The sequence below is a fragment of the Motacilla alba genome, chromosome 4A, assembly GCF_015832195.1.
Source record: "Motacilla alba alba isolate MOTALB_02 chromosome 4A, Motacilla_alba_V1.0_pri, whole genome shotgun sequence".
Classification (NCBI taxonomy): Eukaryota; Metazoa; Chordata; class Aves; order Passeriformes; family Motacillidae; genus Motacilla; species Motacilla alba.
Genome location: NC_052045.1, coordinates 12,998,927 through 13,022,849, shown reverse-complemented (window position 1 = coordinate 13,022,849; position 23,923 = coordinate 12,998,927). Strand labels below are relative to the sequence as shown.

The 23,923-nt window shown below is 40.0% G+C and overlaps 1 protein-coding gene across 6 annotated transcripts in view; it reads left to right on the top strand.

Moving 5' to 3' along the window:
- The window catches only part of AFF2 (AF4/FMR2 family member 2), a 334,300-nt gene that overhangs the window by 290,559 nt on the left and 19,818 nt on the right, over positions 1 to 23,923 (top strand). For 4 of the 6 annotated variants that reach the window (XM_038164532.1, XM_038164526.1, XM_038164531.1 and 1 more), the window contains exons 10-18: positions 2,374 to 2,536; positions 3,049 to 4,068; positions 6,219 to 6,343; positions 12,167 to 12,401; positions 14,297 to 14,436; positions 14,983 to 15,046; positions 18,385 to 18,521; positions 21,705 to 21,776; positions 22,137 to 22,230. In XM_038164532.1, the coding sequence (XP_038020460.1) occupies positions 2,374 to 2,536; positions 3,049 to 4,068; positions 6,219 to 6,343; positions 12,167 to 12,401; positions 14,297 to 14,436; positions 14,983 to 15,046; positions 18,385 to 18,521; positions 21,705 to 21,776; positions 22,137 to 22,230 (2,050 nt within the window). The remainder of the gene's footprint in view (positions 1 to 2,373; positions 2,537 to 3,048; positions 4,069 to 6,218; positions 6,344 to 12,166; positions 12,402 to 14,296; positions 14,437 to 14,982; positions 15,047 to 18,384; positions 18,522 to 21,704; positions 21,777 to 22,136; positions 22,231 to 23,923) is intronic. The other 2 variants (XM_038164527.1, XM_038164528.1) reach the window with 2 other exon arrangements.

Here is a 23,923-nt window from a genome sequence, read left to right as displayed (position 1 = left end):
AGACAGTTGCAGTCTGCTCCAGAATGACTCCTGTTGTTTTGTGAGCACATCCCAGCTGCAATGTTAGTCCCAGAGTGCTGAGAGGTAAGTTGTGTTTAGAGGTGGGAAAGGTCTGGCTGGGGCTCTGCCTTTCCCTTCCTTGATCTAAGATAAGAGGTTTCACTCCTTATATCAGTTGTCTTAATGAGAGCAGAGCATGTCCTTAGGCAGATGTGCACAGCTGTGTGCAGCCGCCCCACACCCCTCTGTGTGGAGGTTGCCCAGGTACAAACCACTCCAGAGAAGCTCTCAGATTTAGGGGGAAAGTTGGTTTTATATTAAAACTTCAGTCTTCTGATGATTCCATATAAATAACACTTTTTTTTCAAGGCTGGTGCTTCATTCTGGCATTATAGAATGGAATTGCTATGTTTGCCTCCTCAGTCTGGGAATCCTTGTGGTGTTTTCTATTTTATTCTTCCTGGAAACATTTGCAATGAAATATGAAAGCTCAGTTTTCATCTACTATTAGTGTTTTCCAAGTAAAAAATATAAGACCAAAATTACTAGATATTGATGAGAAAGACAAACACCCCTACAAACACATTTTCTTTTTCTCCACTTTTCTGTTTCCTTGTTTACTGTAAAAAATTGCTTGAAAAATGTGTTTTCTTGTACTTTCTTGAGCTTCACTGAAAAGGAGGGATAAAGGAAGAAATAAAAAAGAAATAAATTTTATTAAATACAAAATGTAAGATCCATTTTAATTCAGCAGTGGTTGGTTTTCCATAATACTTTCAGAAACGTCTGTATGTTTTCATCATCTGTTCTTTAAATTGCCTTTTATGTCCAGTTGAAATTTTCCAAGTAGCTCTACTTGAGTCAGTTGAGTAAGGAGCCCCCACTAAAAGAATTTAAAAAAATAAAAAGTGTATGGACTTAATGAGCAACAAAGTTAGTGATCTGTAGCAATTACCCAAGTGAGTAATTTTGTTTCATTAATGCACCCTAAAGCACCAAGCTGTTTTGTCAATGGGCACTGCAGGGCCATTGCCAGGCTCAAAGAGACAGTTTTGTTACCAACCGCGGTGTAAGCGATAGGTTTTACCAACAAGGAGGGAGAGAAAGTAGCTCAGTGTAAGAAGAAAATTAAAGTCCATCTATTATTGTCACGGAAGCCAATGGCAATGCTTGTAAAGATTCTAGCAGAGCAGGGTCACACATCAGTTTGTTCTGGCTTTTCCTTTTTTGTTTCTTCCCCTGCCTTTTCCATTTTCTTGGTTACTGCGTTTTTTTAAGAGAGCATCTTGATGCACAGAGCATGATGGTTTGAAAAGGGAAGGGAAGCATATTCATGCCTTGGTTGAATTCTTCTTGGAGGAAAATAGAAAAGCAAATAGAAACAGAGGCAAAGCTGTATTATACCTTGTAGGCACCTCTGGATCACTCAATATGGGACACACTCAGTGTATCATATATTAAGGTGAAGTATTGAATATCCATAAAGGCATACTAGCAAATGGTGTCAATTTTCAAACACTTTGCTTTGTCAGCTTCACAAATTTAAAATCAATCATCAAAAAGTCCCTGTATAGATCAGTTGAAGAGACATATAACCTTATGGATATCGCCCTGGCGAAAAAGTTGAAATTAAAGATGAGTTTATAAATACTCAGATTGGCAGAATTCTGTAGTGCTAAAAGCTGGGGTCATCTGACCTCTCAGATTAGAAACAAATGATGAGGAGAAACAATGACACGCAGTGCACTGCTAATAAATACATCTTGGAGGACAGTTGAACACACAGAAAAATAGATTTCGTAGAGAAGCTTATTTTCAGCATGAATGCTATTTTCTCACTGCATTATCATAAATATGAGAGGGAAAAAAGCTATAAATAAAAAATTCTCAGGCACTCCCTGGAGACTTGTCAAAAGTACATAGTTTTTGTACACTGCAGTGTAAAAGTATTCATTAAAATTAATTTTTAAAATGTCCTGTCCAATATTAGTTGCCTGATGTCCTTCCTTTGATCATAAATTATAAATGAACTGGCAAAAAATGAAGAAACCATGATTCCATTAATGAATTATTTAAGTGTGATTGTTAGTTTTTGCAATCATCGGTCTAATAAGCTCAGGCTTGTGACACTGAAGTGTTTCTTACTGAAGGGTGATGATGATGGTAATGTTATTAACATAATCCATGTGTCTCATGAGTCACGAACCCAACCAGCTCCTCTGGTGGCTCCACGGTGGCACAGCCCCTGGAGCTCTCGTGGGTCTGCACTGCGGGAGAGGGAGGTGACGCTGCGTTCGTTTGGTGTGAATGGGGCTCACTGGGCAGCACTTGCAAGAGGCCAGGAGCGCACTAAGAGAGGATCTTGTCCCCCAGCAGCCTGCCAGTGCCAGTGGCACACGCTGCTGGCTTGGCCCATTCCAGCGGCGGCTCCGGCAGCTCCAGCGAGTCCGAGAGCAGCTCCGAGTCCGACTCCGACAGCGAGAGCAGCTCCAGTGACAGCGAGTGCAACGAGGAGTCACGCAGTGCCACGCCAGAGGTGAGGCCACCCTCAGCTCTGCCCAGAGGGGGAAGGGTGGAGGGGAGCAAAGCCCCCTCCCTGCTCGGGGGGGTATTGGAGTTCTGTGCTGTTTGATGCTGTTGACTTCCCTTTGCTGTTTCACATGTATGACCCACATACTCATTCTAACTCTTGGAAGAATCTTTTGGGCCTACATTTGAGTTGCTTTAAAGAAATATTTAGATTCTTGCCAGTAGCTAGAGAAGATTTTATTGACACAGTATTCAGCTGGGACTAAGGAAAGGCAACATGACAAAACTATCTCTTCAGGGACTAGCTAAACTTTTTAGTTGTATTAAATTTCTCCAGGGCTACGTTGTAAACCAGATAAGGAAGCCTAATTAACCATAAATACTCCATAAATACTCCCATAAAACTAGCAGTCACCACTAGTTGACTGAAATAAAAGGGTACATTAAAAAAGTTCTCTTTTAAAGGGAAAAGCACTGCTTCTGTCTGAGATTTGTTCCTTGTCATCCTTCAATCTGCAGCCTGAACCCCCCTCAACAAACAAATGGCAGCTGGATAAATGGCTGAATAAGGTGAACCCCCACAACAAGACCATCATCAACAATCAAAATGAGCCTCACAGTGAGAGCAGCTCCCAGGCCCAGAGCAACCAGCAGGCCGAAGGGCCAAACAAAGGGAAGCTCAGCAGCAGCCTGCCCCCGACCGATTCCAAAGACCGGGCGATCCTTAGTCCCATCAGAGAGAAAGCCAAACCACGGGTTGCCCAGAAAACCCCAGAGGCAAAAAGCTCCAAGCAGAAGTCACCAGCTCATAATGAGCCAACTTCACAAAGGACTACTGGGAAAAAGCAACCCAAAAAGGTAGAAAGGACTTCCAGTGTAGAAGAGTATAACTGGCCCAAACCAAATAATACCAGCAACACTCCCAAAGAAAAAGATACACAGGAACCCCCCGAGCAGCCAAAGGTTCGAACTAAAGCAGCAGTTGGGAAGACAGCTCCAAGGAAAGAACCACGAACTAGCACAGGTCTCACTTCAGAGAAGAAAAAGTACAGAGGCCCCAGCAAAATTGTCCCAAAGTCCCGGGAGTTCATTGAAACTGATTCATCTACTTCTGATTCAAACACAGACCAGGAGGAGAGCTTGCAGACGAAGGTGCTGCCAGCCTGCACTGGGTCTGGCAGTGGTGTCAAAGTGAAGGACTCTGGCAGTAACATCCTCAGCGTAAGTAGCCTAACCAGCAATGGCAGCAACACATCCATTGACCAGACCAGCAATGACCTGGAGGAGCAGCTCTTTTCTCCTATCCCAATCGTACAAAATGAACTTCTGTCCCCACTGAGAGAATATGAAGAACTCAAATCTCTGTGGGTGAAAATAGACCTTAGTTTACTCTCTAGGATACCTGGACAGGAAACTTTTGAGACCACGTCTGTGAAAAGTGAACCAAGAGAGGCAAATGTGAAACACAGGCGACCATCTCGAGAGTCTCCTACCCCAGCAGCTGAAAAACCCTCCACAAAATCCAAAAGGAAACACAAGGTAAGTCATTCTCATTGTTTAAAGGAAAACACTTGCATTTCTGAGCACCCTGGAGGTCAGGACCAGAGGCAGTGATTCCTCACTGCACCTGCAGCTGGGCTGTGGGGAGGCATCACAGCACTGAGGCTTTATTGGTTTTACAAAGGACTGACATTTACAAGTGCATTACAAATTAACATCAGAAACTAGTTACAACAAACCGCAGCTGAAGAAATCAATAAACAATGTATTTTTTGAGATTTTTCTAACAATTTTTTCACTGTATTTGCTCACTCACCTATTAGTTTCCAGTGTTCTGTAATCTGCAGAAAGTGATGAGTTCGTGTTAGAACAGTTTCAGCCATACCCAGAAAATGTGACTTCTGTTTGGAAGGGAGGGGGTTTATTGTCTGCAGAATTAAAGTGTTTTCACCACTGGTTTAAACAGGCTTCATCAAAGTCAGTGGAATGGTGCTTGCTTATGCTCCTGGTGAGTTTAGTTTTTATATTGTTTTGTGGTATGAACAAATACGATCCAAAGAAATATAATTTACTTAACTAGCTGCTTTCTCTGCACAGCTACCTGAAAAAAACAAATATATTTTGACTGAAGGCATTATGTTTTATCATGTGTTTTATGTTATTTATGCCCAAGGGTATCCTACCTTGTGGGATATGACATTGCACTTCAAACTAAATGTGTTTTCAGAAAAGAAACTGAGGGTTTATATCCTAAATGAATTTTTGTAGTCAGTTTTTCCAGCTGAAGTGCTTGTACTCTGGTCTGCCTGTGAAAAGTCATCAGAGCGTATTTTTTTATACCCCAAATTTCATAAATCATTTTGAATATGACTTCAGCTGTCTGTTTTGGTGGACTTCTTGAAATCCTAAGTTTGAGGAGTCCAGTGGTAAGAGAGAATTAATGCAAGACAAAGACAGACGATGCCAGGCAGACACAGGGTCTACGCCCTGCCTAAATGAGTCACTGCACTGGCTCCTTCCCTGCTGAATTAAGTGAAAGTAATCACATGAGTAAACTCAGCAGGTTTTTATTCAATTTTATATTCTAGCTGCACACCACAGAGATGCAAGAAGGAAGGAGAAAAAAAAAGGGGAGAGGGATGTATAAATGTCCATACTTATGTGTCTCTAAGTACACTAGGGTGCATATTAATTATACCAAAAATAATTCTTGCTTAGTAGCTTAGTGGTAAGCTACTAAGCTAACCCACTAAGTGGGTAGCTTAGTGGCGTGTCTGTATCATGGAGAAGGAATCTTGACTAAAGCACAAGTGTAGTATTGGCAACTAAAGTGAGGGCTCCCAGGGAAGAAAAACAATAAGGGGGGTTATATGAAAGGTGGAGCCTCATCATTTCCTTGACTGAAACTTTGAATCAGAAAGTAACAAAATGGAGACTCTTACTATGGGCGTGTGCTAACATAAGCTGGACTCTGAATCAGCCCCTCTAATGTTGTAATGTGATGGTTCACTGCTACCCAAGGGGAAACAAGCCAATTGGGATGACTTAAGGATATACCAAGAGTTAAAGCAGGGTAGGGAGAGACTAATTTGTGTTTCTAAATCATGCTATTAAAAGATTTATTTTAGCCATCTACTAGTGGACTCGAAGACTGATATGAAGGTTCCAGTGACAGAGCAATAATCAGCTTTGCTTGTATCATCCTAGTTCAGGCACAAAAGTCATGCATCAGGGAGTCTTCCAAAGCAAATTTCAAATGAGCTATTGCTCTTAATGACTGCCCCAGCTCAGTCCTCTACTCCTAGTCCTGTGATGAATACTTAGAGAAGTTTTCCCATCAACTTCTATTAGGTCAATGAGTAAAAGCTATTTACTTGAATAAGGTTTGGTGCTATCAAATCATTGCATCTAAATTATTAATTAAATTCCAGTGCACTACAGAAGATAACTTTAGCACACAAGACATTTTGCTTCCTAATTATCTGCTATGTCACTTGTTATATAACTTCACGTCCTGTGTTTGGAGCACGTTTAGCCCTGATTTCAGGTGACTTTCACTTCTCTTAGACCAGTAGTTTAACTGCTGCTGTTGTACAGGAAGTACACTGAGATTCCATAGGTCCTCTGGATGGCCAGTGAAGCTGTGCATAAATGCTGGATCTTTTATGCTCTGCCATTTTTTGTTACAGCAGACGGAAAGCCTGGACACCTTTGTGGAAAGCAAGAAGCAGCGCCTGGAGGACCCTCCAGCTTCCTGTCTGCTCCCACCCTGTATCTCTCCAATTCCAAACCACAGAATAACCAGCACTAAAGAGTAAGTGGATTTTTGACATCACATTCCTGAGGGATTTCACTGTACTTTTCTGTAAATATCTTTGCTGTAGAGTCAGATGGGCTTTACAGCCCATCAGCATAAGTGGCACAGCCTTGGTATTACCATCCATGAGGAAGAGAATCCATGTGGCTTTGGATGAGATTCATGCCTTCTTCTAATGGCCTGCAGGGCTTCAGAATGCTGCCACAATCCTGGTGTACTCTTCAACCTCCTTTCAGTGTTCTTTCTTGCCTCTCTTACCTTTAATCTCTGTGGACAGAGAATCCTGCTCAAAGTGTGATCTATTTGATTGCCTGGAATTAATTTTTAAAAATCATTTTCATGAGAGACAGTTCCCAGTTTTACTGAAGAAAATAGTGAAATTGCCTCTTTGTTTTACCTGTGTAAACAGCAATGTCCGGGGCCACCGCCCCAGGTGTCTCAGATGTGCTTTATATCTCAGCAGACACACCATCAAATAGTTTGTGCCTTTCAGAAATTCTTTCAGAGGTGGCTATAATGCTTGAACAAACAGGTGCCACATAAATAATGATTCTGATTATAGAGTCACAAGGTTAACATTCTGTAAATATTCGAAGAGTCCAATTCCCTTTTGTTATTCCCTTTTGTTATTTGATAAATCAAAACCTTTATGATTTTGAGATGAGGTGCTCCTTTCTGCTTTGCACTAGGATAAGCAAAGAATCAAAATCATACCGTCCTTCTAAAAACAATTTGAGGATAATATAGCTGAATTTAGATAAAGTTCAAAAACAAGTTATGAAATGGCACACTAATTTGCAAATCCTTAAAGAGAGCTGAGCATAATTTTATTTATTGTCAATATGAAGTAACTTCAGTCTGTGAATTAGCCCCTCATTCAGCCACTGAGAAAATCAGAGTTGGAGTCTGGAAAAGGAAGATGAGTTGAAAGTTACAGTGGGATCTGTAACATGTTGCACATTTGATAAACATCATGATGGGTGTTGCCTGATTGTCGTTGCTAGATATACAATGAGCAGAGATGCATTGCGGAGGGAATCAAAGATTATCCATCCCCAACACCTCCACAATCCATTAAAAAAATCTTTCCACTCTTGTCACCATCAGGCCCTAAGGATCCACCCCCAACCTGATGTTTCTTAATTTGAGCTTGTTTTCCAGGTCGTTAATTTGATTCCTCAGAGCTTTCAACCCTTGGGTATTCTCTGTTAAAACATAATTGTGTCCAGCAATAGTTATTTCCATATACTAGCTTTTTCTCTCATCTGCCTGAAGTTTTGAAACAAAATTTTCTGACTATTTTTCCACCTCAGTGAGACCTGGATTTGTTGTTACTAGTGTTTTCTGAGTTTGCTTGAAGAAAATGCAATACATTTTGGATTCAGGTTTTCAGTTCAGGTTTTCAGCTCCCAGAGACATGCAACTGAATATGGATCAATGTATTTCCCAAAAGATCAGGGAGCTGGATGAACTGTATGAAAACAATTTCCTAGAAATTTAAATTTTCATTTTTAAGCAGTCAAGAGTGATTCTGTTCCCCAGAAGATTGAGTAAATTTTTAAGGGGAGGCAGAAGAAAGTCCAGTGCTCAAGGCCATGGGGGAAAATAACACTTCAGGGGTAAAAGGTTGAAAGACACACTTTGCTATTTGGTGTTTTATTCCCAAAAGTTCTAAGTTTTCTTTTAGAACTCTCTATAGAAGGACTTTAAGAAATGAGGGTGAGTCAGCTACAGGTGTGATGATGATCTTCATCCCTTAAGGAGGTGTTAAGTCCCATGGTGGATGTTGTCACTTAGTAGAAACTTAGGTCTCTCCTATTAGAACTTGATCCCTGTGTCAATAAGCCAGGTTCCCCAAGGCAGACATGAGATTTTTATTAGGCTTTTTTAAAGGTACAAGAGTGTTTTGACAGAAAGACCACAGTCTGGGCCAAAATTTGGAGGCATTCAGGAGTCTAGAGCAGTCAGCGAAAGATAGGTCACACCTGTGCTTTCACAGCTCCCATTGCCTGCCTTGCTGTGGTTTAGGCACTTGGATACATTTCTCTATAATCTTCCCCTAAATATATGGGCTCAATAAAGCAAGCAAAGATGCACAATTAATCTTTAAAGGGTCACGTGTCTAATAAGGGCAATTATATGCCTAATTTCCACAAGTTTCTGTGACTGCATGTACAATTTGAGTTTAGAAATTTCAAATGGCCACTTGTGAACTTAAAAGGCATTTGCACAACCAGAGAGCAGGTTTGTATTATGTAGTCATTGCATAAGCCATAATTACCTCTTTGTTTCTTCCCTCACATATTCAGAGGCTGATGCCTTTTCCAAAATCTGACCTGACACTTAATGTATACTGTTCAAACTATTGCCACTGTATTTTCCTCATTTCTGATTCCTTCATTGCAGCGAACGAAGGAATAGGTGTTTCAGTGTGTTTACAGGAATACATTGAAGCACTTCTGCGAAGCTGAATTTTTGTCAGATCAGCTGCCTGCTTGCAGCAGAGGATTACTTATTTGTATTTAGTTCCTTGACAGAGAAATTTTAATTTAAGCATTAATTGTATGTGCTGCTGAATCCCATTGAAATATGAATATTTGATTGGTAGACCCAGTCCAGACAGAGACTGGACTCACCAAATATTCACCAGAATTTGGCTTTTTGTAGCAACAGGGAATTATTTGCTGATGCAAACTGTGAGTCAAACTGGACTCATACCAGTGAGACATGCCCACCATTTAGCAGGCATGCTAGAAATCTGTCTTAGGCAAGCATTTCTGCATTTTTGTTTTTCAAAATTTCCCATTCTCTTTTGTTTGACCTTTAGTTGAAGATGCACCTCTCCTTGGCGATACATATTAGTTAATCCCTTGGGTAGTCACAGCAGCATTCGTTGGGGTTCCTTCATGGCACAGGCAGCCTTCATATCTATGACAATGACTTCAGCTCCATTCAGGTGCTGCCGTATGGTCCAGGCTAATGTGGGAGTGACCCCTGCAGAAAGTCAGATACACCATCAATTGCAGCATTTCATTGTGGGCTGGGGGAGGAGAGGCAAAGGAAAGCCAAGTTCCTGGGAGAGACAGTGGCTTTGTCTCACTACCAGGACAGAGATACCACTGCATACCACAAGGAGTGGATAAAGAAAGGGCAGAGAAAAGCAGCTTGAAACGTGCGAGTAGCTGGAAATTCTCCCTTCTTCATGCAATGACTTGCCTGCTTGCTTGCTTGCTTTCTGCCCTAAAAAAAAAACAGGCTGGAAAAAAAAAAAAAAAAAAAAAAAAAAAAAGCAGATGGGGAACCTTCTCCTTCTTTGATAATTGGCCTGTTTTAGACACAAAAGATTAAAACCCTGCAGCCAAAAGACCATCAGTTCTGCTTGTAGTTTTTCAGTGCACTTTGTGTTTCTCCCTAGATTTAAAATAATTTTAACTAACAATCATGTCAGCAAATTAAACCATTGAGTCTCAGTAATTATTGCAATAAATTCATTCAAAATTAGTGGTTCCTGCAATCAAAGACCAGTTTCTTAGGCCATTAACAGCCCAAAGCAAAGTGACAATCTGGTTAACTGCTGGTAACAACCTATTTCATGGAGGTTATTGTTAGCATAAATGCTTTAGTGTAAATCTCAGGGAGGTAACATTGCTAAATAAATTATCAGCTTAATTCCTGCAAAAACTTACAGAATTAAGTGGGCTAGGGGAAGAAAAGAAACAAAACCCAACAGACAATTAAAACTGTATTTATGGGGGGGCAGAGTTAAACGTAACTTATGTAGAAAAGATATCCTCTAGAACCTTTTGTTTTGTATTCTTCCAAGCCACAGAGTGATTTATGTGCCAGAGTTGAGTAGCTGCACCTGTTCCTTGGTTTGCCCCATCTTATATCTGAGCCCAAAGATGAAGTGAACTGGTGAAGTTTTAAATAGTGAAGAGCTGCAACCTCCTGTGTGCACAGTGGCACAGAAAACCACTTAGCTCTGTGTTCCCCCTGTGAGTGCATGTTCATAGTTCCCTGTGCAGGGCATGTGCTTGGGAGGCAGAAGGCTTGAGTTCTGCCCCTGGGTTCTTCTGTGGGTTAACTGTGTCTTCTTTGCTGCTGTACAATCCAAGAACACGTGTATGCTTTGTCAGGGCAGCGCTAACACTCCTTTGGAAAATTTTCCTCTGGAAAAAGTTCAGAGTGTTGTGAGCTATAACTATGGTAACTTGTCTGAGTTCCAAAATGCCCTTTGGGGGTCAGAAAGCAAACAGATGGAGCTTTGAGTGAGACCTTTCTGGAGGACATACTGCAGGACCACATGTGCATAAAATCAGTCTCCTCCAAGAACTGCCGGTCTAGTCCAACATGGTTGTTTGCCTTTGATCTTCTTCAGACCCATGTGTTTTCCAAGAAGGACAGCATTCATCCATAAGGCAATATGAATTTGAGCGTGTTGTATTTCTTCCGTTTGAAGATCTTTAATATCAGAGGGTTTCAAATAAGATATTTTTAAACTCTGCTTCAGTTGAATTAAAGTAGTTTTGGGTAGAGGAGCTATAAAACATGAGTTTGCTTGATTTCACTCTGTGGTTTCACAGATAAGGCTAAAATATTTCTGTATCACCAAAGGTCCCAAGTAGGCCAGTGACCAAGGTGTAGATATTGATACTGTTAGTGAAACTGCAGAAGAGGCCAGACTGAAATGAGAGAGAGCTCCTAAATGAGAAGTAAGGAAACCTGGGTCGCCTTCTCCTCTTTCGCAGGTTACTTCGAGGCAAAGGAGATCAATAATTCCTGACACTGACTGAAAGTGGGAACAAAACATAAATTCCTGTTGACTTAATTTGTTATTGAAATTTTAGTCAATAATCATGAAAAGTAAATGATCGTGTAGTACAATATTAGATATCTAACAAAAGATTAAAATTCAGGTTATCTTCATTGACTGAGCTGGGACAATACCTGAAATAAAAATCTATTAGTAGATTAACATGTTAAGCAGTCAGTAAAGTCTTGGGTTTGTTTTTTTTTTTTTTTCTTTTTTGATGAATTTGAGTGGAGAAAGGTCTACCAGGTTGGGGTTTTTTTTCTGGTTTTACTGTGCATCACATCTGCCATTGCTAGCCAGCTAACAACTTCTGTACATAAAACAGACAATAGATTATCATGTTACTTGAGCTTTCATGTCAAAACCACATTCATTTGCTGAATCACGTTCAATTAATCAACCAATATTTGCTCAAGGGCTTTTGCCAGCTACAATGTATCATTTTAATATAGTGTTGAACGTTGGCTTTATTCTAGAGGTTAAATAATTATTATCTTGTTATTGTTGTGGTTATCATTTTGTAGTTGTTATAAATTCTATTTTTGGTTCATATGCTGCCATGTGCTGTTTGGGTTTTTTGCAAAGGTTGCTTATGTGAGCCCTAATCCACCTCTTAAAAACATGCTTAATGTTAAACACATAAGTAGTCATACTTGATGTCAAAGGAACTAACCCTGTGCATAAAACTTTCCAGCACTTTGCTGAGTCAGAACCTCTATGACCTCTCAAATGAAGACTGACTCAAATTAGCATTTAAATTGGGTGCAATTTGTACTAATGCACTGCAAGTTGTCCTCCAAAGCAGAAGGTTTCTGCAGTCATTGAAAAGGCAGAGGCAGCTCTTCTGTTTTCACTGCTGTCCCCTTGTGCCTCACCACGGAGGGCACGGGACTGCAGGACAGATTGAAGGGTAGAGCTGGCTTCTCAGTGAATAAAATGTGCAGTTTTGTGCTGTGGAGAATTAACCAACATTCTTGAAGTGCAACTGGTTTTTCTGTGTGTCCCAGGAGCAGCAGTAGCACAGTGAAGAAGGTGACAAAGAAAAGAGAAGAGAAGCTGTTCCCTCCTCCCTTGTCCCCACTCTTGGACGACCCTGTGCACCGGCGGCACAGCAGTGACAACAGCTCCTTCAGCCAGGAGCCCACTGTCACAAACACCTCACAGACCAGCAGCTCTTCCTCCTCTGTTTCTAAACACAGAAAGAATGAAAATAAATCTTCTTCTAACCCCAAAGGAATATGTGTAAGTAACCAGCCTCTGTTGGTGGCGGTGAACAAGATAAAATGAAATCAGTTCAGCTTTATTCTGTTGGATTTTTTTTTCCCACACAGTATGTATTTCTAAATGCTTATGTAGCCCCACTTAGGGGGAGTGGATCTTTGCAGAGCCAGGCATAAACATCTCTTGCAGGCTCCATTTTTAGGTCAGCATTAGGCATCTGCTTGGTGTTGTCTATCATTCCCTGAAGCACCTGGACCCTGAGCCTCAGAGAAGAGCCTTTGCAGCCATCAACCAGCTGAAATTAATCCGTTAACTCTGTAACTGCAACACTCACATTTTGAAAATAAAATTTCCAGAATATCACCTGAATTACTGCCCCAAATTCTCAGCCAGAATTAAGCACTGTACTTGTACTGAATGTTATGGCCTAAACTAAACAGACAATAACAATGTAACAAAAAATTCCTGTCCCTAGTACACTCAGCATTTTAATAACCTCTTTCAGGTTTTCAGGCTCACAACAGTAAGATTTATTTATGTTTAATCTTCATTAATTATTTGTAAGCTTTTAGACAATTTGTAAATTAGGGGTTTTTTTCCCCCAGAAGAATATCACACTCTTAGGGCCATCTCCCCATCAGTGGTTCTCACAGAGACAGTTCATTGTTGCTTGCTTTTCGCCAGATTCAGGTAGGGGTTTTTTTCTGAAAATACATGAAAAAGAGCCAAAACTGCATATCAAATTCACTAAAACAAAGTAAAATTTCACATTAGTTTGTCATCCTCTTTTTAGGTTAAACAGAGAAACTCCAGGGTTTTGGCCCATTTTAGAAAACAGTCCTTCCTCTAGAGTTTCAAACCCATCCTTACTTTGTATTATCAAACTGTATCTTAGTATCACTGTCAGAATTAAAAGACAAGAAGAAAATTCTGCCACAGAAAAGGCCATGCATAGCCCCATTTCTCACAGTTCACCACTTTGAGAGAGGTTGTTACCCTGCACTGTAATAGTAAAACTCACAAGTTGCATTGAATTGTAGGTGACAAATCACTTCACCTTATTCATTCATCCCTGTTGCTTTCTGATATCATTGTGTCACTTCAAGCTGCGCCAGTAATACACACGCCTTCAACTGAAATCAGTGCCAAAATGAACTGCATATGTCAGCAAATAAACAGTGCTGTGTAAACAGCAGGGCCTCTTCCTCTCATCCCAGCATCTCTAGTCAGATTTATCCTTTGTTAATCTATTATCTTGATACAAGAAATATTTTTCCCCTAAAATATGTCAGACTTCTTTCCCTAGTTCATTGGTTCATCTGTAATATAGTTGATCTGGTTGGGGACCAAGCCTGCAAGTTGCAATTGCCTGATTTAAAATCTTCTGTTATGCTTCTGGTTTTAATCATTGCAAAGTCTCAACTGACTTCTGCTTTCCATTCTTCCTTCTGTAGCAAGAGAGGAAATTGTTCCCTGCTGAAATCCAAGCAGACTCTTCAGCCACATTAAGTTAACTCCGAGTAACATAGAAAACAAAAGGTTCCATTAGTGTGATACACCTTCAAGAAGTTGAATTTAGATCAAGCCCTGTCCCATTAGATCTCCCCACCCTTGCTTTAACCACTCTCTAGTCAGTAACATCATGGTATCCACCTAAACCTTACACCTCCAAGTGTAAATTACTGAGTTCAGGGGAGAGCCCAGAAGTGGAGTTGTACTCCCTAATTAATCTCTCAGGCTCCTGTTACAAAGAAGGGAAGGGTGGTTTGGTGAGGTGACGTGAAGGTAGGTGGGCTGCTTGGTGCCTTAGCCTTTGGTTTGTTGGGAAGGGGTTTTGGCAGGCAGGGTGGATGTGAGCCCTTACATTGTTGGAAGGTGTTTGTTTGAACTATGGATAACAGTCCTGTGTTTCCTAGGAGGAAGAATCTCACAGTACACCCACAGCCAACACTCTTCTTGACACCAGCCATCTAGAACCAGACATCTGGTCTGCAATGCCAACGCTTTCCAATGGGAATTCTGAGCCCAGAAGACCCAAAATAACATTTGATGATGTGTAAGTTTTATTGACTTTGTGCTCTGTGATTGGGATTTTTGTGCAAGCAGAGGTCCCAGTGAAGGAGAATATCTTTGATTACAGTGCTGGCATTGGGCACCTGTGTGGATAGTGCTGCACAAAGGCACACACAGTTTTAATCTTGGCAAATTAACTCCTGTCACTGATTAATGAAGATTCTGTTGATAAATGTTTTCAGATGATGAATGTTGGTTCACAGTAATTCTTCTTCATTTTTTTATTTTAGCTCCTCTAATGGAAACTTCTTATACTTAATTAGTTTAAAATATTTTTCCTTTTCCTCTGTTCAGCACACATTAATAGGTCCTTTGGGCAGCCAGTTTCTACAGCTACTTATTTTACATTCTGGTCACCCATCATATCTCTGCATACAGCAGCTTCAGATTGATACCAGGTTAAGATTTAAAGAGATAAGTGGGCATATATGTCAAAATTCTTCTTTAAAGCAGTCAACAATTTTTTCAAACAACATTTGTCCAACCATATGAAAGCAAAGACTTGAATTAATTGATTTTGTCTCTCTAGGCTGCACAATGCAGATTATTACATGCAAGAGGCTAAGAAGCTGAAGCATAAAGCAGATGCACTGGTAGGTTATCACAGGTTTTTTGTCTCTTTCCACTGTGGAACTCAGTGTTAAAAAATGAACATTATTACACAAGATCTAGAGCCTCTCAAACCAAGAGGAACTCTGCTACTGACTAAACTGTGCTTCAGTGTGTGCTCCATAAACACACTGTGCACAAGTTAAACCCTGAATGCCATTCCTAGCTTTTAAGTATTTGTTCCCAACAGAAAGCTACTTACAATAGCTGGTGTTTCTTCCAAGGGGAGCAACCATCATGCTGTTTATGAAGTATGTAAGATGGTTTTATGAAAGTTGATGTGTACTTGAAATTTGTTTTTCTATTCATTTTGAGCCTAAAACAGAAGTGATGAAACATTCCATAGCAGAAAGACAGGCAAATCACCTCACACCCCATTATCATGTGGTAAAACTGTTTGATATTTCCAATCTGATTGTTTAAAATCTGAAACAATTCATTTTTATGTACTACATTCATTTTTATTGCATGGTTTTAGCCTGATAAAGAAAGTCTCAACACACTTATTCCCAAAAAAACTTGTAGTGAGGTAGTTCAATGCTGGGAAAGCTTTTTTGCTTGCTTTACCCCAGAGGAAATTCCAGTAAGATTGGCCTAATTTTGCCAAGTGTTTGGATTTTGATAAAACTGCATAATCTGACAGATTGTATTCTACCATGGTTTGTTCTGTACGAGCTATTGCCAGTTCTGAAGTGTCCTTAATAAATGTTTGCTTTGTAGGGAGGGACTCTCCCTCCTGAATGCTACATAGGGTGCAGAACAGTGGCTCACTCAGGAAGACTTAGTGGAACTTGACTCCTCTACTTAATTTAGCTAAGATGTCTGAAATGGAGTGTGGCCATCCACTTTGCCCCTCAAAGAGCTGGGTTATTATTCACCTCTCAGCTTTATCATTTCTGGGGGTTTTATGTCTATATTCCATCATTACCCATTAGAGATTTTGCACTTAGAAATTAAAAAAAAATAGCCAAAACAATTACATGCTATGTTTTTAAAAAGCAAACTAGCCAAACAAAAAAGTCTCTCTCTCTGCTGTCAGTGAGCTGAAGGAGGGATGACATTTCAAGCTGTCTGCTTCAGCTCTCCAGGCTCTCTTTTGGCTTGGGGCACAGTGTTTCCAAGTGTGTTTTCTGTGTGAGGTGGGTTCAGGGTTTTGGCACCTGTTATGGCTGTCAGCAAGGTGACAGTCATCCCTCCCAGCGTGCCCATTTGCAGGAGGTGGCCTGATGGCTTCCAGCCGGCTCAGCAGGACACATCCAGCCACAGCCTGGCGTCTGCAGGCTCACAACACCTCCCACAGCTGGGTGACCTTTAAACAAAGCACACATGGTGCTGGCACAGGGCTACCTGCTCCATGCTAGCAAATATTTACAGGCTCAGGCCCCGATGATCTCAGCACGCTCCATCAGTTCCCCTCCCTCTGCAGCCAGGCACACTCACAAGGTGTTGGCCCTTCTCTGTGCTCTTACCTGTGCCTGCGCCTGCAGGATCAGGGTGTTTCTCAAGCAGCATTAAGAGGAGCAGGCACAGCACATCCCGCTGCTGCCCGCAGGCAGGTCCTGCCTGCCACACACAGTTTGACACCCTGAGTGCCCCAATGTGAGGCCATCCACTGAGATGAATTTCTTGGCAGGCATAAATATCCATGAACAAAGTATCAGCTTTTTCCTTCTGCTATTTAGATCTCAAGTCTTCTTTTTTTTTTTCCCACCCAATGCAGCTGCACGCAAATAATCTCCATGTAACACATTTGGTGTGCAATCCCATAGTGTTACTTGTCCTATGGAAACAATTGCTGCTGGTTACTCGGTGCTGACATGACAGAGCACAGGCAGCATTGAAAGATGTGTTGCAGCGCCTAGAAGGATAATGCATGTGACCTCAAAATGTGTCAGCAAATGTTAATGAGATTTGTGGCAGCAGTGTTCCTGAGCTTGTAGAGAAAATAGATTTCTGGTGAAGGGCAGGACGTTTCATGTCTTACGGGAGCGACCCCATGGAAACCTCTCCTTGTCTGGGGCTGCAGGAAGGGATCAGCTAATTTGGGTGGGCTGCTGCAGTGGCAACTGGCTGTACCATATGGAAGAGATCTTGGAGACCTCACCGTGTGCCTGTCTGAGATGTGACGAGCTGGAATAATTCCACCTTCTTCGGAGAATCAGATCCCATTCCTGGCTCAAATTCTGTGTCTCTACTAAATCTGCTTGCAGCCAGATTCTTTTTTCCATACCACAAAAAGTCATCTTTGGAAGACTTTTTGCCTTTGAAAAGGAGTGGAAATTCTTTCAAAGTGAAAAAAGGAATTTGAAGAATATGCTGAGAGGCAGCCACTGGAATAGAGAGAGAGCAGTTGGAAAGATTTCCTTTTTTTCTGATCATTCAGTTAATACCTATCAAATATACCAAGGCCCTGTATGTAATCAATGCACAGGAGCAGTACTTGAAATGAAAGGTGGGCAGAGAGAACTAGTTATGGCTTAGCAGGAGCCACAAAGACAAGTATATTGTTATATTGCACCAATAATAAATGTTATGCTTTGTGTGTTGTTAGAACAGGCTTCTGTTTTGTGAATGGAAACATGTGTAGATGCATCAAAAATATTTTCATAGAGACATAGAGAGACATTTTTAAATTATTGAAAGTATATTGGATCTCCTCTATCAAATGACACATTAGTAGAATTCTTGCATTCAGCCATCAAAACCTGAAAATGTTAAATACTATTATAAAGTGCGTACTGTAAAAATGTCATATATAATATTCATTACACATAAAAAAAGAAATCAGTATGTCTAAGTCAGTTTAATCACAACCATTATGAGGGCTAAAACCTTTTGCAATAAAATCCTAGTAAAATGAAATATTAAGCAGTGCTATATTGTCTCCCTTTTTTTTCCCTGCTCTTTTACTCATCATATAAGTGATGTGATTTTTTTGTGACCAACAGTTAGCACAGAATATGACATCAGCCAAATGGCATGGAGTTGTTACTTAACCCTTGCATAGTGACATTCAAACTTAGTTCATCTGTCCAGGAGCAGTATGGGTGTGCACAAACATGCTTAGTGCCCTTTCTTGCCTGTGAAAATCCCTGATGTCAGTGGACATACACTAATTTTCCTCTGTGGACCATTCAGCCACGCACCACCCTGAAAAGATTTAGTAAAAACAAAGTTCCTGCCTTAATTACTGTATGAATTCATTCCTAACTACCAGCGTCGCTCTGCTTTCATCCTAAAGCTAGTGTTGCTTTGTAGAATAATCTGCCCTCCTAGAAATCAAAGCTGAAGGATTTTCTTGACAGTGTCATTCCCATTTCAGCTGGAGAAGTTCGGTAAAGCAGTGAATTATGCTGATGCTGCCCTCTCCTTCATCGAGTGCGGGAACGCTATGGAGCGAGATCCATTAGAAGCTAAATCTCCATACACCATGTACTCAGAGACTGTGGAACTCATCAGGTTAATGTCCTTTCTGTGATCATTTTCATCATCTCATTTCAGTCATAATTAGAACCTGCTATGTTTTAAAAAATACCATTTCAACGTATTAATGATTTGTCCAAGGCATCTTCATCTCAGAAGTCATCATAATTAGTTCTTGCCATTTTATTAATGTCATGGAAAATTTATAATTGATGGACACTGCTTTTATAAATTATCCCCTTTAGAGGTTATAATGTGAGTGTTATAATTTGCAATATTCATAAAATTAAAATTGAAATGTAGTGGGTGGAAGTAAAGTATAGTAATTTCACTGTTTGGCAATGACACTTGTCTTTTAAAAGGTGTAGTTTTATAATTCAAAACATTAAAGGGAGTCTATCAGGATTTCTATTACAAACCCTGGTTTTAGAGGTTTATAACCTGGCTGTTAAAAAAGAGAAAAGCTGAAACTTGGGATATAAGATCATAGCCAGAGTGGTAGCTTCTGCATATATTGTCTTGAAAACAGTATATGTTTAATGTTACAGGAATATGCACCAGCTGAATTATTTTTAATACAGTTTTGTAGACTCATAAGCTAGAATATGGATAAGAGAGTCTTTACATGCTAATAAAATGTCTGAATTATTATTCTAAAATCTGCTACTGCTCCTTATAGCTGTTTCATAGTGTTGGGTCCATAGAAATAATAGTCTCCTGAGTAACTAAAAGTTTGCTTTACTTAAGCAAATTACCAAAGTGAAATCAAGCAGGATTACATTTACCTGTAAGTAGAACAACAGGATTTTTCCTCTTCACTGTGATGCACCTTTGCTTTCCCCAGTGAATGCTGGGAATATCCTTGTTAATGTCAGTGTAATTACTGGCAGTTTGCAGATGTGAAAGAAAAAGAGGCAAATCAAGCCCTAAATATTTGGTTTCTAATATGTCAATGATGGCATTTTTAACATGCCAGATTAGCTATTAGGGACTGCCAAGATAATGCATGTTTTACATTTTGAATAAGTAGGTATTTGCATAATAAAATGTATCAAATTTTAGGCTCTTACTCTCAGGTAAATAATATGCCTGTTAAATATTTAAAAACATGGTTTTTACATTCTACACTTCATAAAGGGAAGAAGAAAATCTAAAGAAATCACTGAAGAAAAAAATTATGTTCACTCAACACTTGATCCATGTTAGACCCTGGAGAGCAGAGGACTTAGAAAAGGAGCCACCTCTGCTCTGCTGTGCCCAAATCATCCTGCAGTCTGACAGCGTGTCCTGAGCTACACAGTTGCAGCTTCATGGCAGAATAAGTTGTATTTAAAGAAATATTCTTTAAAGAAGGGAGCCCTTCTTCATAGGAGCCTGCATGCATTTTTGTTTGTTTGTTTTTTTAAGAAAACCACACAGCCCAGTTGTAATCGTTGCTCCTCAGTCCAGCAGTCTGTCTGTTCAGAGTGCACAGACCAAAAACTTTTGTTCACCCACAACATGTGAACCACTTAAATCAGGGAATGGCAGCTCCAGGAGTGGCTCACAAAAGGGCAGGACCTGCAGGGAGTCAGGTGAGGGCACAGCTTATCCTGGGGTGGCTGGCACCCCTCAGCATCAACAGCCCTACTGCCTTGCTGCTCCTGGCACAGTCCTGCTGCAGGCTGTGAAACAGCTAGACCTGGGCATGGAAGCAGCACCTGAGCTGCTTCTGGAACTGCTTTTGGCTGTGGAAGAATCTGGAGAATATGTTGTAGTAGATCTCCAATATTTAAATGGCTTAAGTCAGGTGAGATTAATTCCACCACCTACCACCAAAAGTAGAGTTTAAAATAACTGTTGCATGCAGCATCCAGTGAGACTGACTTGTTCATTTAATTGCTGTCAGTGGTCAGACATGGACAAAAGGTGATTGCCCAGGTGAGCAGCAGGCTGGTACAGGCTCAGTAAAATTCCATGGACAAAGACACAATTCTTGTGAGCTACAGTGGCTGCTGGATGTACTGACAAAGTGCGTGGCTGTGCACACAACGCTTTCTCAGTGTAGCTGCTAATATTAACATAGGTTTTTACTGTGAGATAACAAACAGAGGGAGATTTTTCTCACTTTTACTCCTCCCTTCATCAGAGGCTCAGTTTTCCCCTTTTGCATTTAGCTGTGTCTGCCCTATCTGCATCAGACACCTATTTGTGAAAGCAAGTGGAGCATCAAAGAGATTGGGACTATCAGAGATCTGACTGTCAAATGTGTTTTAATTTAATGGTAATGCTGAAATCCCAAAGAGACATAGATCTTTGTGTTTGATCACATTCATCCAGTCTGACTAGAACCACAGTACCCAAGAGCAGGTGGGACAGGATGTGGAGGAAGACTCCAGCTGGGGTGGGGCAGCTGCAGCCTGGGGCTGGGATGGGTGGTGGGAGCAAGGCAAGGGAGAGCAGCTCAGCTGCCTGCACTCCATTACCTCCTTGTAAATGGGAACTCATCAAGACTGCCTGGATACCTTAAAACTTTCTTACGCAAGGCTGAACCCTATTACTTATTCTAACACAAGTACCTGTGAAATTGCATTACGGCTCAGAACAATGATTTTATGCGATGAATTGATTTTCAAGAGACTAATGCATAGAATGGAGTGTGCTCAGTTAAAGGAAAAAAAAGGCAGAGGAAATAGGAATACTCAATACTTGATCATCCAAATGCTGGACAGCAGCAATTAAATAGCGAGGGAAGACCAAGTACACAAGATTCATAAATTAATGAACCCAAGAGTGAAAAAAGCTGTGAACGTGACCTTTCCTGTATGTAAAATCATTTTCAATATAAAATGTATTTATGAGAACGATTTTGAAGATATTATTCAAGCCCAAAGTATTATATGTAAAACATTATATATTACTTTACACTTCAGTACCTATAGGGCCAAGATCTTATGTTTCTGTTCAACACTCATCCCAAATGTTTGCAGGACTCAGCCTAGTTGGCTGGATATGATATCATTAATATGCCCAAGAACAGTTCACCTTGTTGGCCCAAAAAATTTGTTGGTGATTTACTTAAGGCCTGCAGATTTTAAGTGATGCTTTCCGTTGAGCTTTACATTGATCTCTTCATTACAGAACACTGTGACCAATAACTGTTGCAGTTGGAGGAGAATATCTGATTATTTTTGGAAACATCTTAACTCTCAATTTCTTATCTCTCACCTTTCTGACAAGGTATGCAATGAGACTCAAGAATTTCACAGGCTCTTCTGCCACAGAAGGGGACAAGAAATTAGCAGTTTTATGGTAAGTCCCTTTGCGACAATGACAGAAGCAGCTAAAATCTTAAGGAGGACTTTAAAAGTACTGAATTACTTAAGCAGCTTACAGAAGATCATTATTCTTGTTTTCCATTAAACTATTAAAGGATAACTAATGGATTTCTTCAGCAGCTGACTAAACATTTATTCTTCTAATTTATACTCTTATCAAGATGGGATTTTAATGCTTTTGACCACTTTTTTTTTTTCTCCATTTGCTTATGTTTCAAAATGTAACCTTAGAAAAGAAACTGCAAAATATAGGTCAGCTTTTTTTTTTTTTTTTTACAGTTTATAGGTTTCATTAAGCAGTGGAATTAACATAATCCTTTCCTAATTACCACAGCTACCGATGCTTATCACTTCTCTACTTGAGAATGTTTAAACTAAAGAAGGACCATGCTATGAAGTACTCCAGATCTCTGATGGAATATTTTAAGGTAATCTTTATTCTTTTTAATTTATTGATATGAAATGAAATTCATACCAACACTGAGAGCTCTCACAAGTATACTGCATGACTTAAAAGTCCCACATTTAACCTCTCCCCTGGGAAATGCAGGCAGGATGGCTGCCAGAGAATGGGGACAGAAGTGATTTGAGGGATTTTTGGATTAGTCACTTGATTCAAAGGACCATACTTAGTAATTCTACAAAAATAACATTATTCTCCACACCATGTAATGTTTACGCAAGTTTCTGATTCTTTCAAGGTTTCAATGTGCAAGTGGTTATGAACTGACCCCTAATGAACCATAATAAAGCAATTATTTGGGCTGTAGTTAGTTGAGTTTAGATTTTAGATTCAGTGAGATTTCCTGAAGCTTATTGCAGTTTCAGAGGTTTCTCCTTTTATTCGTGTGGAACTTCAAATTACCTTATCTACATCTTGAAGGTTTGCCTTTTCCTTAAATTGAGTGGAGGTCCGATGATCATGACTTGGGGATGTTTCATTTTACCTTGTCAAATGCTGTTTATCCAGTAAGAATGACAAATCCTCACTGTTCCTAGATTAAGAGAGAAATAGAATCTTTCTTCAGCTGTGAGGTTTTGATATTTATATTTCACTGGTTAATGCTGTTTGAAGCATACATTAATTCTTTTACTTTATTACAACATATTATTCTATAATTATGTAATTATACTGGCTTGTCAGCCCATCAGTCTTTTTTTGTTGGTGTTTTCAGCCTCTGTGAATTTGTTCAAAGCTTTGACATATTGGTACTGCAAACCAGTAAAAAGCTCTAACACTGCAGTTTTCATATTTTCATGTAAATGGTGATAAAATGCTCCTTCTGCTGCAAAACTCCAGTTCTGAGATGGCAGCAGCCATAGTCCTGCCTACCTGTGTGTCCCCTATGTGTGTCTCTGTGCAACTTCAGTAATGTTAGTCCTAATCTTGTGCTTAAATGGAGACTCTTTTGTACCATTAGGAGTGCCTCTGTTGTGCTCATGGAGTTTTCAGTCAGGGATTTGCACAACAAATAAATTTGAGCTACACACATTTGTAACCTCAGCATTTTTATGAAATGTATTCCAGGCACTTCAGATTTTATCCAGGATGAATGTAGATTGTATCTTTAAAAAAAAGGATTATTAGACAAATAAACCTTTCCTGCAGCAAGTAATGATTTAAAAAAAAAAAAAAAAAGGCAGGAGCAAGGGAGATTCTCTTGCCTTAAAGCCACTTTATTTTCTCTAGCTGTGCAAGTAGGTAAGATAAAGAACATATTTACTACTCCCAGTATTAGAAAATGTCTTTTAATGTAAATTAAAATAAGAGGAAAAAAAATAAAAATGCAATAAAATAGACAAATTAGGAATGCTAGGCATAGGTATCCAGTTGAAGTTAAATGTTTCAGTTAATGTTACAGTGTTCATGCTATGGGCACTGTAACTCGCTGGAAGCAGTGTTTGACTGTACACAGATTATATGTTCAGGTTCTTTCTGTAATAAAGGCACAGGAGGAGAAAAGAAAAGAATGAGAGCTATTAACTGTGTGTTAGTTTTGTATTGCTGCACCATGTTCTCTGTGTTCACTAGCAAGAATCTGTAATACAAATGAAAGAGATTAACTGTTTGAATAGAGTTGTTATTCAAACTTTTACACAATTCTAACTGTGAAAAGCAGC